Below are 20,143 nucleotides of genomic sequence, written 5' to 3' on the forward strand. Positions count from 1 at the left end.
GTTTTTGCGCATATTATTTCTTGCTCTAAAGTCTAGACCAGTGCATTGAGTGGGCAAGGGAGTGTATTTGGCTTCGAAATCTGAAACTGAGCCAAGTTCTAACCAGAGAGAATATTCAAAAACTCGTTTGGAAAAATATTTGCTATTACCTGCTTGGGCAAGCTGAGTATAAAGTGTAATTGATATTGTAATGTGAACAACACCAATGGTATTATTCCCATGGTTTTGTTTTCCAAGGTGTAATGTGGACATACGATGAGAACGGATTTTGTAATTTTGCAGCAATAATTGGTGGTGGAGGAAAAGTGCCTCTTATTTAAGAGTTCATAATCATTGGTCATTGCAATCTCCCCTCCCCTCCCATATGAACTGGAGAAAAATCTCTCCATGTGTTGTACATATATCTGACGTGAATGGGGCAATACTGTGTGAACTATCGAAAAATGAGGCAAATGTTCAGTGGCATGATCCTTCGATCAGAAAAAGGCATCCCTGTAATAGCAATTAGCAAAGCTCACTTCCTCACATGAAGACACAATCAAGGCCTTCCCAGTTTCCTGCTTCCTACAATTTCAGAATCACATTCAACAAAGTCCAGTTTAATCTGTCATAGGCCTTCTGTAGGTCCACTTTGATAGCCATGAAGCCTCCTATACCTTCCATTTTTTGAGACTATGAAGAATTTCCTGTACAACCACCTCAGTATCTCCCGTCCATCTATCTGGTATGAATGCAGATTGACATGGAGCATGGTGATTCCAGTTTCTGTAATAAAGGTCTTAATCTAGACCCTTCTAGTTTTGCAATGATTTTGTATTTACATTACATAAACTAATTAGCCTGAAAAGATTAAAAGAGGATGAACTCTCTATTTTTGGGATATGAGCAATTAAGGAGTTGTTTATCTTTTTGAGTAGCCTTCCCCTTTGAAATAATCTTCTGACAGCCTTGGTGTTTTTTCCCCAACTATGGACCAATATTTCTTGTAGAACATAATAGGTAACCCATCTAGCCCTGGAGGCTGGAGCTTTTAGAGCAACCATTCCAAAGAGTGTCTATAATCTCCTCAGGGGAAGGGATTTGACATAACTAATCATTTTCTTGCTCTGTTATGAATGTATAGATTAGGTCTTCCAAATCCATGGGAAAATCTATCATCTCTTTAGTGAATAGCTCTTTAAATTTGCATAGGAAGTGCTAACTGATTTCCTTCTTGTTTATTATCCAATCTCTAGGATCAGCTTTGATGTCATCTATCGAATTCCATTTCCTTCGAATTATTTTTGAGAGATGGAAAATTTGAGTTTTTATCTCCCTCTTTTAACCATACTTCTCTTGATTTTTGCCTCTATATGATCTCATTATGAAGGAACCGTTCATTTAGCTTAGAGCCTTAGACCGTAGCTTTGCTATTCTTCTCAAAGCACTCTTCTTTTTGAATTTCTTCTATTTGGGTTGTCAGATCTCTAATTCTTGTTTGGCAATGACCATAATCCTCCTCATTCCATCTTTTGAGAGTTCTTTTTGGGTTGTGCTCTTTTGGTTTTTTGGATTTTCCTTTGGTAAAGTTTAAACCGCTTTAACCCTCTGCAGTCTTCAGCCATGCATTTTCAATGACCTCAGCATACGTTTGGACTCCAGTTGAAATGTAGCTGCTATATCCAAGAGCTAAAAGAGTAACGAGCCTTATAACTCAATTGATACTTTATGGTATTTTTAATGGAGATGTCTCAACACCCCCCCCCCCCCCCCCCAATGTAACTATCAAGTTTATCTTAAAAATATGCAAGAGATAACAAATTCATACCATTGGAAGCTCACACCTCTTCCACGTATAATTTCAACCATGAATAAGTATATGGATACAACTTTAAATAAATAAAAAATTTACAACTGCGGATATGGTTTAGTGTGATTGTGCATAATACAAATGGTACCAATGGTAGATCCATTTGAAAGTGATATTACTCGAATCAAAATAACCAAGTTGAAAAAAAAATTTTGAGAAGCAAACAAAACAAACTAACCAAGTTAGTAGTTATGTTCTATAAAAAAAAATTTATTAATTATGAAGAATATTGTGTCTCTAGCATTATTCATTATTTGACACTAAAGTTAAAATATTTGAAAAAAAAAAATTATACTTCTAGGTAATCATATAATTTGAAGCATATGGAAAAAAACCTAAACAATTCTTCGAAGCTTGCCTAAGTTGAACAGGTCACCAAAAACTGTTGGGTTAGACTGGGTCATACATTTAAACAATATAATTAAATATTTAGACTAGTTTAGACGTCAAATTATTGGTCTAACTAAGAGTTGATTCGAGTTTAAACAATAAAATTAAATATTTAGACTAGTTTATACATCAAATTACTGGTCTAACTAAGAGTTGGTTCAAGTTTAATAATTGTAGGATCAATAAAAGATTCACAGTCTTTGGTGATGCCAACATATTCCAATCATTTTATCGCCAACATATTCCAATCATTTTATCAAAATTTTATGATTTTTTTGGTTATCCATTTGAATTTATGAAGACTCTTAACCTTTAGTTAAGTAAAGTTTCTTAATTAAGATTCAAACTCTATAGTGGGTGTGTGTAATATAAAAAAAAATGATATATTTTTGCTTATTTTTAATATGTTAAAAAAATCAACTTAGTGGGAGAAATTACTAATATTGATGAGTAATGACAATGTATCCTTGCTCCTATACACTAATTACCAATTCCTCCATTTTTACTATATAGTTCTTATGTTTATTTTCTTCAAATATATTTTAATTTATATTTATTCCCAAAAAAATGGATTGTAACAATCAACTCTATTTTGTATATGAATTGAATAGTAAATTGAAAATTTTATTCTTAAGTAATTGATAGTCATAAACAATGCAATTGAGTAGGGTTGTATATTGGTTGGTATGGTTGGCTATTGGGGGAATTCTTAATCGAACTATATTGGTCAGCTGTTTGAATTTTGGTTTTGGCCAGTAAAGATTTTTGGGCTCAGTTCAACTGTTTGGTTTAACTCGGTGATAGGGTTAGGGTTAGGGTTTAGAGAGAGAGAGAGAGAGAGAGAGAGAGAGAGAGAGAGAGAGTTTTGTTGGAATTGATTGCTTAATGAGATATTTATTTAGGGTTATGTTAAGGATAAAAAGATGTCATTTTGTTTATATATATAGAAGTACAGCCAGTTTGAATCTTGTTGGAATACCAAACCCATGTCCAACAATCCAATGTCGAAAAGGGGAGGAGTTCTTTGACCACCTCCCTTGTCTCGGTTGGCAACCTCAGGTAGTAGTGCAATTGTTTTGAAATCAGGCTAGTTAATTGGCTTAAATTAGTTTGAAAATTTTAAAGTCTTTCAGCATACGACTTGACTTGGGTTCAATGCATATATGCCAAAATGAATATGTGTTGCCATCCTAACAGGCTTATTATAACTGAACACTTGACCTAAGCTTGGCCTCGTAGAACAAGGAAAAAATAAATGCAAAATACAAAATTGACACTTAACCCATGTCCAAGGAAAAAAAAAATACAAAATACAAAACGGACACTTAACCCATTTCCAAGGAAAAAAAAAATACACCTCTATGGCGATTGGCGCATCAAATAATGATGCGCATAGTATATAACGCTGACGAGCAGATGGGGGAAGCGTTTCCGTGATTGACCGTTACGATTAACGTTGTTTGGGCCCAGCCACGTGGTCTTCCTGTTCCTCAATCCCTCGAAATTATATTGGAGAATTTGGAAGGGACAGCAAGGACAAACAAGATAGATATATAAAAAGAGAAAAGAAAGCTCTGAGAATTGAAAGAGAAATTAAGAGAGAGAATTTCAGTGATCCATCTAATCGAACTGGTTTGTGTGATATGGGGCGTGTTTGGGCATAAGGCTATAATAGCAATGAAAGGCCCTCTCTCTGCTCCCGGAGATTACATCTACTTCAAGTCTCAGGTCCCTCTCCACAAGATCCCCGTACGTTTCTCTCTCTAAATTCTCGATTTTCATTTTCATTTTCATTTTCATTTTGAGCTTGTTTTTGTTTTTCTCATTTTTCATCTGGTTTCTGATCATGGGTTCGTCTCATTAGCCTCATTTTGTTAGTGGATGAGCTTGGGTTTGTAATTCTCTCTGACCATTCTATGAATTGGGTTTGAGCTTAAATACTGTAATTGTGAGTCCTTTTATGTGGGTATGGTTTAGTTTCTTTGTTTATGGGTTTTGCTTGTTAGTCTACACTTATTACTGGGTATGCCTTTGTTTTAGCTATAACTTTTTTTGGCTTTCACTCAATTATGGGGATTTTGATGAGAAATAGATAGATTCATATTTTACTCTTTATAGCATCTACTTGATTTCTTTTTTAAGTCCGATTTATGAAAGTTTTGAAAATCTTAAATTGTGGCTTATAATTATACACCTCGGCTTTGTAATGTAGCTTGGCTTGCATTTTGTGTTGATTGTAGTTATTGTTCTCTGTTATGTAATTGACTTAATTTGGCTTTCTATTATTGAGTACTTGGTTCAACTCCCCAACTCTACTAAATTTTGGCTTTTTCCTTTTCATTGAGAAGAGCGAGCAAGAAATTTGCATTTTGATAAATATAATCCATGGATCCATTCCCCAGTCACCAAATTGCAACTTGAGAGCGGGAGCGGGGGGGCTTATTTGATGAATTTTGACACCTAGTTGGGAGCTTTGGGAATGATTGCATTGAATACTTCTTATCATTTGGTCTAGGGTTATTGACCAGATCATTTCGGAATATCAGCTCTTGCTTCATTAATGTCTTATTTTAAAGGACAGAAGTACAGTTACTTATGCTTTTTTTTTAGCTGAGTAGTTGTTTAGGAATTTATTTGTGGAGAGTGTGCCCTTTTGGCATCAACTCCATCATGAGAAGGTTCACCTTGATGGTACTTTTTAATTTTTATTGATTGATAATTTCTCAGCCAGCATTTTTTCTTCTTCTCACAGATTGGGACAAAGCAGTGGAGATATTACGATTTTGGTCCAAAAGTGGTGTCTCCTCTTATTTGTATTCCTGGAACAGCAGGGACAGCGGATGTCTACTACAAACAGATAATGTCCTTGTCCATGAAGGTAGTAAGTTTGATTTTATGGTGTCTTCATCATATCCATGACATTATGAAGTGTTATCAGTTAAACACATATCAGGAATTCAATTCCTTTTATTTTCCCACCTTTTTTTCCTTTCAATTTTGATTTGATTTATGTTTATCATATCCACTACATTATGTACTGTCAACACATATTAGGAATTCATATTCATTCCTTTTATCCCTCTCTCTCTCTCTCTCTCTCTCTCTCTCTCAAAATAAGGCATTTGGAAGTTTACGTTGTGGTTTCTAAGTTCTCATAGTCCATTCTGCATCATTGAAATTCATAGGGCTTGTTTCTAATCTTCTACAGTTCTACCTTATTGTTTTTAATTAAAGAAAATTTCTGCCAAGAGTCATTAACTTCTAATAAGTGTCATGTCTTGGAATGCAAATAAAATGATGTTGGGCATCATTCTGGTTGTGCAACATTATTATTTGAGGGAGTATGTTTCATCAAAAGAATATGAGAAATGAAATTGAAATGTCACATTATCATAAAAACCTCTGTCCATTTGGAAATGATTTATTTTCCTATAAATTTTAGTATTTGAAGAGAAGGTTATACAGTTCTAGACCAAATGCCAAGATATGATGGCCATCAGCTTAGCACGGTTATATTATTGAAATCTCTGGTGTATGTTCCGAATTTATAGCTTGAACCTTTCTATGCCCATTTTACTTCTTTAAACTGTTCTATATATTTATAAGAAGGGTCAGACCATGGTGCAATCAATGCCAAGTGCTCCCTACCCAAGTGATGTATTGTGGGTTTGAGACTGGGAATAGCCTTTCCAAAATGAACAAAGTTTCTCTCCAAACTAGTTTGAAGAGAAACTCTACAAACTCATCATATATATTTATATTGAATGTGAATTTTGAAAATCTAACTGTTAGATTACATGTTCTTATTACATCCTTAATACTTAAAAATTTTCAAGAAAATCAAAGATCAATTGCTATGTCATCAAATAAATATTATAATTTTAAGTTTTTGTAATCTAAAGTTGTATATAAAAAATAAGTTAATTGACCAAATAGTAAATAATATCCAATTTGACCGAAATTTGATATGAATGTTAAGAACATAAGGAATATGAAATTCAACGGTTAGATTTTCAAAATTCACACCCAAAAAATAAATATATGAGAAGTTTGAAAAGTTTCTCTCCAAACTAATTTGGAGAAAAACTTTGTTCTTCCAAAATAAGGGCTGATTATTAATTACCCCTCCTAGACCCTGCAGAAGTAGGAGCCTTGTGCATTGGGTGTGACTTGTTTTATATATATATATATATATATATATGTACATATTACTAAACATTGAAGATATGAACTTGGTTTTTCATGACCCTACAACTAAACAAATGGAGACACTATTCGTAAGCTAGTTGCCACCTAAATGAAGTGTACCTGTGTAACGTTTGAACTTATTTCACTTCATTTAGAATTTCAGTGAACACAGCCATTTCCTTGTGGTCTTCCTTGTCCTTATCTCACTAGATGGAACAATTCCTGCATTTTGGACACTGTTATGCCAATAATGAATTGGTTAGAATTACTTTAGAAGCATTAACTTGATAATATCAACAGTCTCTGTGGGATAAGGATTCCACATGGTAGAAATATGAAAATTCTTATAGCAACAAACCAAGAGGCACTTTAATTATTCTGTTTATACTTGTTATTTGAATATTTGTATGGCATGAAACTAGACTATTTTCAAGATGTGATTTTTATTGACGCTTTTCTTGTATTTGTCTAAATTCCTTTTTGTGTGTAGTCAATAACGTTCTGGACTGCTAACTTTGTTATGAAGTTATTATAAAATAGGTTTTTTGACTAAGATTGAGGAATTAAATTCTTTTCGAAATGTGTAGGGTTACCGGGTAATTTCTGTTGATATCCCACGGGTATGGAATCATCATGAATGGATTCAAGCATTTGAAAAGTTCTTGGATGCTATTGATGTTCATCATGTAAGAGCGTCATTTCCTTTAAACATCTCTTACCAATTTTTTAGTTTATCAATACAGTTTTTGTGTATATCATTTTACTCATTGTTGTAATTAATGTTGTAGCACTTACCAAATGCTTTCTTATCTTGATGCACTAAACTGAAATTTGCATTTTGAATTGGCATGTTGCTTCAGAAGCCACCTTTGTGCTTCATGTTGTTTAAAGTACATAGGTCGTTCAAATCAGATTTACATAGATACGGATCACTAGGGTATGTGGAATACGTCGTAACTCATTACCAATCTTCCTAGAAATTTTCCTTTATAAAAAATCAAGAGATGCATTGATGTTGTTTGCTTGCCAAGTTTAGTTTGTTTAATTCCATAAGGTACCAGTGGTTAATGGCAACTCCATTTTAACTAGTAAAAAGAGTTGAAGTGAGATTTATATTGTTACATCATAACTTCAACAAATCTGTCTCTTAAACAAAAATTGGATATTGTTACATCCTTTATTCTATTTCCTTATAATATCATTCTTATCATCAATTTATTATAGAAACTTTGCCTATGTTTGTACTTAGTGTCATACATTTGGTCATAGCCAGTCCCAAGCCCAGGAAAAGGAGGAGGGTTACTGCAGCTTGACGGTTGTTGTGTATTTAGTCACCCTATTATGACTGGATCCACAACAAATACTCATCGGGGTGTCCCCTAAAAAATACATGTGGCTGACCCTAATTAATATGTTCAGGATCCATCGTCGACCCTAATTAATATGTTCAGGATCCATAGTCAACCCTAAAAAATTTGGGACTAAGGTTTTGTTGTTATTGCATCATCAATTTTTTATATATGAATATGGGGGAAATGAATCAGTATATGGTGAGAATCATATGAGCTTTTAAGGTTCACTAGAGGAAAAAGATAGGTTATGACGTTAACATGGGACAAACCTACTGAGGAAATTGCCTACGTGTGGTTGTGGTGGGTTTAGGGTTAGGAGAATTTGTGGATATTGGGTTTAAAACCCTTTAAAAGAAGATTTAAGGTTCAAAAGAGGTGGTTTTTAATAAAATTTCTTATGTTACTTACCAAAAAAAAAAAGGTTCAAAAGAGAAAATATTTGATTTATGGGTAGAAGGAAAAAGAAAAGAAACATAATAGAACTTTTAGTAAAATATCTGTGAACAGTGAGCAGTAATGTGAACAATACTTTTGAATGGTACCTGTGAGAAAGAAAAGAAGAAGAGAAAGGGAGGAAAAAAGAACCCTAAGGCCAATGTGCCTCAATACTTAGAACACTCAATAATTTTATCAATCAATTGTATCTCCTTTGAATACGTTAAGCACAAATATATATATAAAATCTCTTTCTTGTACTAGTAGTATTAAGACTCCTGGTAAAAGAGTTTTTGCTCTTCGCTTAAGCTATATCATTTGATAAAGCTTTCCAAATTGTGTAACCAATCAGAGAACAGCTTTGAATAGCTCCCCATAAAAGCCACTAACACCTCTATCTACTTCAGTGAATCTAGCTTCTCCTTTAGACCGCACTAATGTGGATGATAAGTGAAAACTGTTGGATTGTGTTTGATGTGCAAGCATTTGACCAGTGCTCGATCCATAGGAGTTTATGGAAAAAAAAGGCATTGAGCTCAAGGGAGACACAGGGGCTGAACCTAGACCTAATTTAAATAATTTGGGGTCTTGATCAGTATTGCCAAGAATAATAGCTGACAGCCTATCCACAGTTTGTTTCATAGCCAATAATTCTTTGAGCTTTGCTTCTATTGAATTCTCCTTTGCATGTAATTGATTCAACCTTCTTTGTTCCTTTTAAGTTTTGAGAAAATGCCCTAAATTTGGACTCTAATTCCATGTTAGTCACCATTATCTAAGATGAGAAATTTTGTTGAGTGGTTGGCTTAAGAAATTTTGGGACTAAGCTCATCGTTATTGGTTGGCTAAAGAAGATTTCAGCAAAGAACTTGTAATAATTTTGGCTTTGATACCAATTGATGTAGGATAAATTGGGGAATTTGTCTACATGTGCTTGTGGTGGGCTAAGGTTTGAGAAGATTTGTGAATCTTGTGTTTTAGAGTTGTAGAAGAAAAGGTTAAGACTCAAAGTTGGCTAGGGGTTTGATTGTTTTCTTGTGGATATTTGATAGAGAAAATATGTGGGATTTTAGGGTTGTGATAGGTTAGAGCAAGGGTCTGACTTGGGGTTGTATGAAAAAAGGAAAAGAGAGAAATTTATTTGAAAAATATTGTAAACAGTACCACAGAAAAGAAAACAAGAAAGAGAGGAGAAAAGAAGGAAAAAGAACAATAAGGCCAACTTGCCCCAATGCTCAAATGCTCAATATTTTATTGATCAACTTCCTCTTTTTTGAATACAATAAGAAACTTAGGTAGACCCTTAAAATCTTAACTTCACCTAATTGAACTATGATTCCCACTTTGATTAGCAAACCAAACCTAAATCAAATTGAACCAAAGCCCACTTAAGACCCATAAACTAAATAAAACTTACTTACTAATAAAATAAAACTCAAGACCCACAATTATGGCTCACACCCAACAATTACAGAGTTACTAAAATATCCTTAACTAAAAAAAAGTATAAAACCTAAAATAAAATATTCAAAACCTAACTAATAAGTAAGTCATAGGTACGGATCCTCTCTAGAAGCTATTGTAATAGCCCAGATTGTTTGGATTTAGGTGTGGATTTGGATTGTGAAGATGATGTATGAGCAAGTGTTGAATACCACATTGGGTGTTCCCTACGTCAATTTGGGATATTTAAGCTATTACAAGAAACACTAATTATAAATTCAATTTTTACTTATCAAAAAAAAAAAATTGACTAGTTCTTTTGGGTAGGTGTAGATGTGGCTAATACTTTAATATCAAAGCCAACTTGGTAATGCCCTGTAATTCAGGAGCAATTTAGCACAATGTAGGATGTGACAATATGATGTTAGGGATTTAAGTAGGTAAGATTGTAATATCTTCGATTGTTTGTATTTGTTTTTTGGATTCCAATTGCATAGATGTTGTGTAGGTGTGTGTTGAGGATGTTTATGAGGTCAATTTGGATTGTATAAGTGACTTTGAGGATATCTAACTGTAACTTGGTTAGTGCTTTTGGGATATAGCGCATGTGACAACTGACAAGCACTTTCCCCGGGTTGTGATATATTAGGTGGCCTTTTTCCTTTTGTTGAGGTGTTCTCTCTCTTGCTCCTTTAAGGAGCTAGTGTTATCACTTGGATCTCAACTAAAATGCTTATGGTTTATTTTTCCTTAAGCATGGTAAATGGTGGCACTTAATCAGTATTTAATAGTGTATAATATTATATCTGTATTGGAGAACGCCTAGACTCATAATGATTTTTAATCTCTCTCTCTCGCTCTTTCCATCAATATGGTATTATATTGCAAGGCCGAAGGCCTTGTTGGCTAGCTTGTAAGCAGTTGGATCAAAAGTGGGATTTGGTTTCCAAAACCGAGGATCCTTTATACATGGTTTCTGAGATGTATGATATTCATCTCATTCTTTGGTTTTTTTCGCTGTTGCTTAAACTCTTTGATATATCCAGCCCATGTTATAGCTGTTTATATACAATGGAATGTTAAGTCATGAAGCCTAGGTGATATAATCTATTCAACAGTCGATTTCTTCATGACTGGAATTGTACCTGTTCCATACATAAATTATGTCTAGATTAATCAAAAACGAACTGCCTGTATATGGTTTCAGCTACAACTGGTGTGTGCCAATCATGGAAGAGAAGCTACAAGCAGTTGGTGATGCAATTTGAAAATAGGTTTCATGAGCATTGTGTTTCCTAACAGTTTGCATAGATGCCTGATCATACCCATGTATCGAAGAAGATGCAAGCAGTCAGTGACACAATTTGGAAATTGGTTTCATGAGCAATGTGTTTCGTAACAGTTTGCGTAGATGCTTGATCATGCCCATATATTGGAGAAGATACTAGCAGTCAGTGACACAATTTGAAAATAGTTTTTATGAGCAATTTGTTTCCTAACAATTTGCTTAACCTTAGATGCCTGATCATACCCATGTTTCATAACCTGCCTGTGTGAATATAATTAATCTTGACATATCTTATACATTTGTGGTGTCATTAGTTGTTGAGAACTCAACTAATCATTGAGTGTCTAACAGATACATCTTTATGGTACATCCCTTGGGGGATTTCTAGCACAACTTTTTGCTCAGCATCGTCCAAGACGGGTTCGCTCATTGATACTATCAAATTCTTTTCTGGATACATGCAGTTTCTCTGCTGCAATGCCATGGGCTCCTGTGTAAGTTATTGCATTTTTTCTTAGAGATAATGATTGTTAGCTGGATATGATCAAATTGCCTATATAAATCAAACAATTCCAATTCAAGCAATTTTAGGCCTTCTCTATATTAAACTTAGGGATCATCCCAGGCTGCTCGGTGTTTACTCCTACTATATAAGCATTAATTAGCAATAGCACCAAATCCCAAAAATTGTTCACTAGCCATGATAACATTTTGAGAATTCGACACCAAAGTGTCTGCTACAAGTTTCAACCTATTGGCCAACACCTTAGCTGACAATTTATAAACCCATCCCACAAGGCTATTAGGCATAGCCCAAAAACCCTGACAAAAAATTGGTGCATTACAGCTCTATTCAACTTTATTCCCTAGCTGTAATTATCTTTCTTTCAACACTGTTTGGATATGTGTCTAGTACTGTCTATGAATACTTTTTCTCATAAAATTAAAAAATTCTCTTCCCCTTCCAAGAGAAGGGGGTGGGTATGTGGGATGATTTTTTAGTACCTGCCTAAATATTATGATGCGTGCATTTTTAGTTGAAGATCATGTCTAATTCTAATAGGTGTTAATTTTTTGTTTTGGGTTTTGGTCTTGTATGCATCCTGCATACCAGGGTTGCATCCCTTTTTACGCCTTTTAAACTTAAAAAAAGGGCATGAGCTGAACAGAACTTTTTGTTTTTGTTTTTGTTTATGTTTATGTTTTTTTGATAAGTAATAGAATTTTATTGCAAATGAAAAGGATTACTCTATAATCACAAGGATGAACATAAAGCACCGTGGAAAAATACAAGCAAATCAAATAGAAGATCTAGGAGAGAGTTGAAAATAAAAAATGGAAGTGCAATTGGTAAACTCCATGCCTAAGACCATTCAAACAAGCTACGGAGTAGCAAGGACTTAAATTGCTCAATAGGTCTCACACTCTCCTAAAAAATATGGCTGTTACACTCATTCCACACTAACCATATCATGCTCGCTGGCACCAAGTTCCATACATTCAAAGAAAGTTTTCCTAGCCAGTTCCGCCTACCAAAAAGGAGGGATGCTATGTTGTCCAGCAACACCCAATTGAATCCCAAACATCATAAACATCTCACTCCATGAAGCATATGCAGTCTTACAATGGATCAAAAGATGATCCTCCATTTCCCCACTACAACGATGCATAAAATACCAACTGACTAGCAAAAAGCCTTTCTTCATCGGGTTATCAATTGAGAGAATCTTACCCCACGTAGCTGACCACAAAAAGAAATGACACCATTGACACCTTAGCACAAGCCAAGCAGAACAATTTGTGCTGGTTGTTGTTTTTTATTTATTTTATCCATCCTCTCTCATAGCTAGTCTTTGTGGTTTTACAAATTACAACAGCAATATTCTATAGTGGCATCAGTTTGCAATCACCAGCTCCATAATATCTATCAATTACTATATATATATATATATATATATCTACACACATGTTCTGCATTCTCTTTGTAAATAGGTGTGTATTTATCTTTGGCTCATATGTCACTTGTAGCAATTTGCTTGTTAGATGTGTACTTTTCTCAAGAAATTAACTTCCTGATTGTGATATGCCTTATGCAGTGTTAGTTGGACCCCTTCCTTTTTGTTGAAACGATACGTGTTAACAGGAATTCGTGATGGTCCCCATGAACCATTCATTGCAGATTCTGTGGACTTTGTTGTTTCTCAGGTAGAGTTTGTGAAGGTCTACATCATTATGGTTTTAGCAATCTATTTAGTGTCTTGAAGCAATCTGTCCTCGAACTCTCTATTTCAGTTTTCAGCACAGGATGAAACTGTCTTTGTCAAAGTTAATTGTACTTATTGGTAACTCAAAATTTTTTTCCCTTGTATTTTGTTGATTTCTAAAATTTTAATGTTCAAGGAAGAGAAGTGCCTAAATAAGTTGTCATATATGCAACCATCTCCAGCTCCTTGTACCTGCATATATGATTTTGACTTATGGCATCAACCATGCGTCCCCCTTGGCCCCTCCTGTCCCCTCCCTTTTACTTTCCCATCCTTTCCCCAAAAATTGTCAACCTATTGGTGGAAAGGCTGAGAGCTTTATAGGAACTAGATGGTCATACAAGGTTTTCAACACAGACTTGCAATTAAATTTAAACTGGGATTCATTTGTGGAAAATAAATAAGTATTTGCAATCAATTTGATTAGTCCGCTCAACTATCTTTTCTGCGGTTTTGGTAATAACCTTCTCTTACTATTATATTCTAAACGTTGAGTCTGCAACATCTATAAGAATAGTGACGTTAAAATTTCTAGATAGGGCTCAATTTTTTTAACTAATCTGTTCACAAAATAAAGAGACGAGTCTTGTGAATGAGCCAATTCATATCCATTTGCTTTCTCTGTTTCTGTTTACTTCAAATGCTAATATATATGCTGTAGAAAACTGCCAATGAATTATAGAGTAAATGGTACCTCCTTCCCCTGTAAGAGCAAGTTATAGGGTGAAATCGTAGCTTCAAGATCTGCTGGGTTCGTGCCTCACCAATGTGTATATATGTGCTGTAGAAAACTACTTGCTTAATTCCTTTGGTCATAATATGTGATTATCAATTCAGGTTGAAACACTCTCAAGAGAAGACTTGGCCTCCAGGTTAACTTTGACAGTTGATGCTGCTACAGTTGGACCTTTGCTGCTTTCAGATTCATTTATCACTATAATGGATGTAAGTCATCTAATTTCATTGGGTGTATGTGTGTGTAGCCAACCCCAAAATTTTGAGACTAAGGCTCAAATGTTGTGCTGTGTTTGTACCTCTATATTTTTGGTCTGGTATGGTCTGAAGTTATTAAAGTCCTTGTAGTTTTGGCTTCTTCGCTTTTTGAAACTTTGACCTGATTTTGGTTTAATTCTTTCTTCCTCCCTCTCCTTCTCTCTCTCTCTCTCTCTCTCTCTCCCCCCCCCCCCCCCCTTTAGACACACACCCCACAAAAAAGAGGCAGCCTTATTGGGTAAAACTATTCCAAGTTGTGCATGTGGCTTCCGAATTCAGCAGAAACACTATAATTTAATTTCTTTTATTTTTTATATGAGAACCTTTTGATGTTTTGCATATGGAGTTCAACAAAAACAACCAAGCCTTAGTCTTATGGGTTATGCTATAAATCCTAAACAGCATATGTAATTCCTTGGTGAATTTGCTGCAAAAATAGTGATAATGAATAGATATTGAGTAGCATCATTTGTGGCCTTTGTTCCCTTGATTCTAGTTGGGCTTGTGCTAGCTTTGCCAATACCATTCAATTTCAATTCTCTGGTTACAGTAGGTATAACTCACATTTTGGTGATATCTACTTCAATTAATTGTTTTAATGTGGATATACTTTGAACTAGTTGATGTTAGTGTGGTCCTAATAAGAGTGGGATGGAGAGTGAGGTTGTAGGATCGATTAGGTGCATTTGTAACTTACAACAAACAAAGCCTTAGTCCCAAAATTTTGGAGTCGACGATGGATCCTCAACATATTAGTTAGGGTTAGCCATATGTATTCTTTACTTGCATTCTACACTATATAAAGTCATATTCTCTGATACTCCCTTAATTGACATGTACTTTTTTATTACTTACTAATGTGATTTTTGGTCTTCCTCTTCCTTTCTTCGTTTCCTCAACTTGGATAAATTCGCTTGTTCTTATTGGTGCATTAGTCACTCTCCTCTGCATATAACCAAACCATCTTAAGTGACTCTCCCTCATCTTTTCATTAATAGGGGCTACCCCTATCTTTAGGCGAATTTCTTCATTTCAAATAATATCTTTTTGTGTATTTCCACTTATCCATCTTGGTATTCTCATCTCAGTTACATTCATTTTATGAATATGTTGTTTCTTAACAACCCAAAATTTTGTGCCATAAAGCATAAAAGCATAGTTGTCTAATAAAATTTTCCCTTTAACTTAATGGGTATTCTACAATCGCACAACACTGCTGATACCCTCTGCACTTCATCCATTTACCCTCTGATTCACTTCCTCTTCAACTTCTCTATCTTTATGAATTATTGATCCAATATAACAAACTATTGCTCTTTTGTATCTCTTAACCATTAAGTCTTAGTGCCCCTTGGTTTCTATTTCTACTTTTACTAAACTTACATTCCATGTACTCTGTTTTAGTCCCACTTGATTGAAAGCCTTTAGATTCTAGAGTGTCTCACCAAATTTCTAACTTGGCATTGACTCCACTTCAAGTTTCATCCACTAAACTATTTCATTTGCATAAAGTGTACACCAAGGGACTTCATCTACTAAAACTAATTATCTACATTTGTAACTTATTGACCCATGCAAAAAAAAAAAAAAAAAAAAAAGATTCTCTATGATACATTTATTAAGTTTTTCCATTATGAATTATTTAGGGAAAGGAAACCAGTGACATGTGCAACATAGGTTCGAAATGAATCTCATGGCTGTAAGCTTAGTTTTGTTGTTAAATGTGTTGAGCTAGATAGATCACAGGTCAGTAAAATACTGTACCTGGATAAATATATGACAGTCAGGTTCTTAAAGTTTCCTGAAACTCTGTCAACACAATCCCTTGTTTCTGCTTGCTTATATAATGATAATGCTGTCAAAATTTACTCATTTGCTTTGTTTATTTATTTCTGTGTTCCTGCGTGAATTTTCAATGCTTTGAAGTCATTGAACTCTTGCTAGATCAGCATAATTAACATGGTGGTTTTTCTCTTCACTTGTAATAATGAATAAGGAAATTAAAAAGTTTTTAACTTTAAGACATGCTGGTTTCTTTTTAACATGTTTGCATGTTTCTTATCATATTTTGTTTTTTGCATGTTCCGATCTTGAAGACAAATGACTACTGTGCAATTCCCCAACAACTCAAAGATCAATTGGGTGAGAGGTATCCTGAAGCAAGGCGAGCATACTTGAAATCTGGGGGGGATTTTCCGTTTCTTTCACGTCCAGATGAAGTTAACTTACACCTTCAGGTAGTTATTGTTTCTCTGTTTGCTTACATGTGTATCAGTTGAAGGGCCTGTGTAATGGGTATTCTACAATGTGGCAGCTACACTTGAGGCGAGTTGGTGTGGAAGCTCGGCCAGACCTGATCCATGGAATCTCAAGGGGAGGTAGCGGTGCAAGTCCTAGTGAAGAGAATGACAAAGGAGAAGATCCAGATGATCCACCCAAGGATGATGGGGAGGTCACTAAAGACCCATCCACAGATAGTCAGCTGCATCCAGCTCCAGAGAGTTCAGAATCTCATAGTTTAGATGATCAGCTCCTCAGTAATGCCAGAGTATGTCATTTTGTTAATGAAAATATGCTGGTGCCTTTCTTACCTCATCTATGGGAGATTTTGTTCCTATATTTGCTTCCTCTTAATTTGGGAGCATTGTACATTACTTTGAGTTATTCTTGGAAATTCAGACAATTAGTGTAAAAATAGTTGGACGTCGTTATTGTATAAACTTACACAAGCATTTGTTGAAAACCAAGTCTGTTTTGGGTTGCTGATGTTTCTGAATTCTGTTGCACTTTTGGCATTTTAGATTGTGCTATAATTTAATGTGATTTTTGTACATTTCAAGATGATTTCTTGTACTCTTCTTTTTTTTTTTGGCTGAATGATTTCTTGTACTCGTAAATAAGATGTAATCTTCTTTATTTAAGCCATGTGGAGTATATTATTTATTTTTAAACATTATCAATTACGTGCTCTGGGGTTGTGGTGAATAACAGAGGATGAAGAGGAAATTGTCAATTTTTTGAGTTGTGATATGTGAAAACTCGAAGAATGAATTACAGAATTAATTGAAATAAATGTTGAAGTAGAACACAGACATATGCCGATTTAAATCTTTTAAGTAGCTTGTCACATCAAATGAAAAGGGAAATACTTGAATAGCCTAATATAAGCAACTAAAATTAACATTCTTCTATATTATTTAATGTGATTTTTGTACTTACCAAGATAATTTCTTGCACTCTTAATTAAGATGTAATCTTCTTTATTCAAGCCATGTGAAGTATATTATTTATTTTCAAATATTATCAATCACGTTCCGGGTTGTAATGAATCACACAGGGAGGATGAAGTGGAAATTGTCGCAAACCACCATTGTTCCATTAAGCTTTTCGGCTTCCATGCCAGGGCATTTGCCCATCAACCTACACAAAAACTGCTTTCAATAGTGCCAATCTGCAAGGAGACATTCCCAATTTCATATAAGCGTTGCTCTATAGCCTACAAGATGAAACACAGTCCTAATGTGTATTCCGAACCAAACCAAACCAAAAAATGTTATTTTCAAAGGTGGTTTGCGACAATTTCCCCTTCATCCTCCCTCTGTTATTCAACACAACCCGGGGAACATGATTAATAATGTTTGAAAATAAATAATATACTTAACATGGCTTTTTTTTTTTTTTTTTTTTTTTTTTTTTTGAGAATCTATACTTCACATGGCTTAAATAAAGAAGATTACATCTTACTTAATTAAGAGTATAAATTAAGAGTATAAGAAATCATCTTGGAATGTACAAAAATCACATTAAATAATATGGAAGAATGTTAATATTAGTTGCTTGTATTAGGCTATTTGCATATTCCCTTTTCATCCAACATGACAAGCTACTTAAAGATTTAATGTGTGAGTACTACTTTCACATTTCTTTCAATTATTTCTCTACTATTTCTTCGAGATCATTTTCACATATTACAACTCAGAAAATTAGTGTGATTTAGGGCTTGTTTGGTTACATCATAACTCATAGCCGATATCCCATATCTCATAACTCTTAATTCATATCTATTACCCAATTTTCTCCTAACTTAATGTCACCAAATTTGGCACCCTAAATCAAAAATTTTTTTTTTCTCTAATAAAAGCAACTCTAATTCACTGACCTCTACTGATCCAGTCATAATGTTAAATGTGTCCCTTCTCATCATAACCCGCATGACCAAGAAAATCTCAAACTCCATTACTTATCAAAACCCATAGGCAAATTCTTGCTCTGTCCCTACTACGCACAATTCTCATAAATCTTTACCAAATTTGGTCTCTTTGTTATGTCACTCTTCCTCAATAATTTGTTAGGAGGGAATCCACATAATCACATCTTAGACTATCATAATCTTTGGTACATTTGATTGACCATTTTCTTGTTGTTCAACTAATTGGTTTACTTCAAAAAATTTCTTATACTAAATTGTTATCAGCAAATGCAAGCACAACAAACAAATTCCAAAAAACAACTCAAACCCAAAAAATGCCACTTAACTCATTTTAATGAGAACTGAAGACTTTGAAATTTTGTTCTCAATTCTCGTAACTCATACTCACTTTTTTGGGTTATGAGTTATAAGAATTGAGAAAAAATTAATCCAAAAAACTGACTAGCTGGTGGGGCCCACGGAAAAGTGAGAATGAATAATAAAAACTGAGTAATACAGATTAAACTAAACACAACCCAAATTACACTAATTTTTTGCATTGTGATATGTGAAAATGATCTCGAACAGAGAGTAGTGAAACAATTGAAAGAAATGTAGAAGTAGAACCCACATATACATTGATTTAAATCTTTAAGTAGCTTGTCACAATAGATGAAAAGGGAATATATGAATACCTCATACAAACAACTAATATTAACATTCTTCTATATTATTTAATGTGATTTTTGTACATTAGAAGATGATTTCTTGTACTCTTAATTAAGTAAGATGTAATCTTCTTTATTTAAGCCATGTGAAGTATATTATTTATTTTTAAACATTATCAATCACGTGCTCTTGAGTAGCGGTGAGTAATAGAGAGAGGACGAAGGGAAAATTGTCACAATTGTTCCATTATCCTTTTTGGGTTTGGTTTGGAATCCATCTTAGGACTTTGATTCATCTAGTAGGCTATAGAGCAGCGCTTATAAGAATTTGGAATGCTCACTTGCATATTGGCACTATTGAAAGCAGCTTTGTGTAGGTTGATGGGCTAATGCCCTTGCATGGAAGCCAAATCGCACTACTTTTCTGAGTTGTGATTAGGGGTGACCATGGGTCGGTCCGGGTTGGGTGTGTGCCCAACCCGCGACCGACCCAACCAAGTCGGGTGAACAATTTGCAGACTCGCCGCCGACCGGTCAAATGGTTGGGTCGGTTCAGATGGATCTTTGTTGGAACATGGTCAGGCCTCGATCAGAGTTGGATCTGGCCGAAACTCATCGAATCTGGCAGAAATCTGACAAATATGGCCGAAAACCGGCTGTGAATGGCAAGATCTCGCTGGATCTTGACAAGATCTCGTCGGATCTTGACAAGATCTCATCGGATCTCCGATTAAGAAAATCTTCAAACAGTCGAGATCGGTGGGTTTGTTGAAATCAAGTTTAGATGTAAGGACCTGCCAACTGACCTGCCGGAATTGGGTTTGGTACCTCGGAAACCGCTGCCGACCCGTCACAAGAGTTGGAAAGGACGGTTTCTGGATTGGGTCGGTCAGAATTGCAGGTAGGTCGAGTCAACAGGTTATCTTGGACAAGCCTAGTTGTGATATTTGAAAATGAATTCGAAGAGAGAGTAGAAAAATAATTGAAAGAAATGTAGAAGTAATTCGCACACATATGTAGATTTAAATCTCTAAGTAGTGTGTCACAACAGATGAAAAATGACTACACGAATGGCCTAATACAA

General features: G+C 34.8%; 1 protein-coding gene across 1 annotated transcript; it reads left to right on the plus strand.

Annotated features, from left to right (window-relative positions):
* The first annotated feature begins 3,655 nt into the window (after positions 1–3,655).
* On the plus strand, positions 3,656–17,046 carry LOC115971225 (maspardin). The gene is made up of 8 exons (XM_031090996.1): positions 3,656–3,988; positions 4,992–5,117; positions 7,015–7,113; positions 11,297–11,439; positions 13,042–13,150; positions 14,047–14,154; positions 16,299–16,439; positions 16,517–17,046. The coding sequence occupies exons 1-8, from the start codon at positions 3,917–3,919 to the stop codon at positions 16,892–16,894; spliced, it is 1,176 nt and encodes a 391-aa protein (XP_030946856.1). The 5' UTR covers positions 3,656–3,916; the 3' UTR covers positions 16,895–17,046.
* Positions 17,047–20,143: the final 3,097 nt, after the last annotated feature.

This window comes from Quercus lobata, chromosome 12 (genome assembly GCF_001633185.2).
Source record: "Quercus lobata isolate SW786 chromosome 12, ValleyOak3.0 Primary Assembly, whole genome shotgun sequence".
Lineage (NCBI taxonomy): Eukaryota > Viridiplantae > Streptophyta > Magnoliopsida > Fagales > Fagaceae > Quercus > Quercus lobata.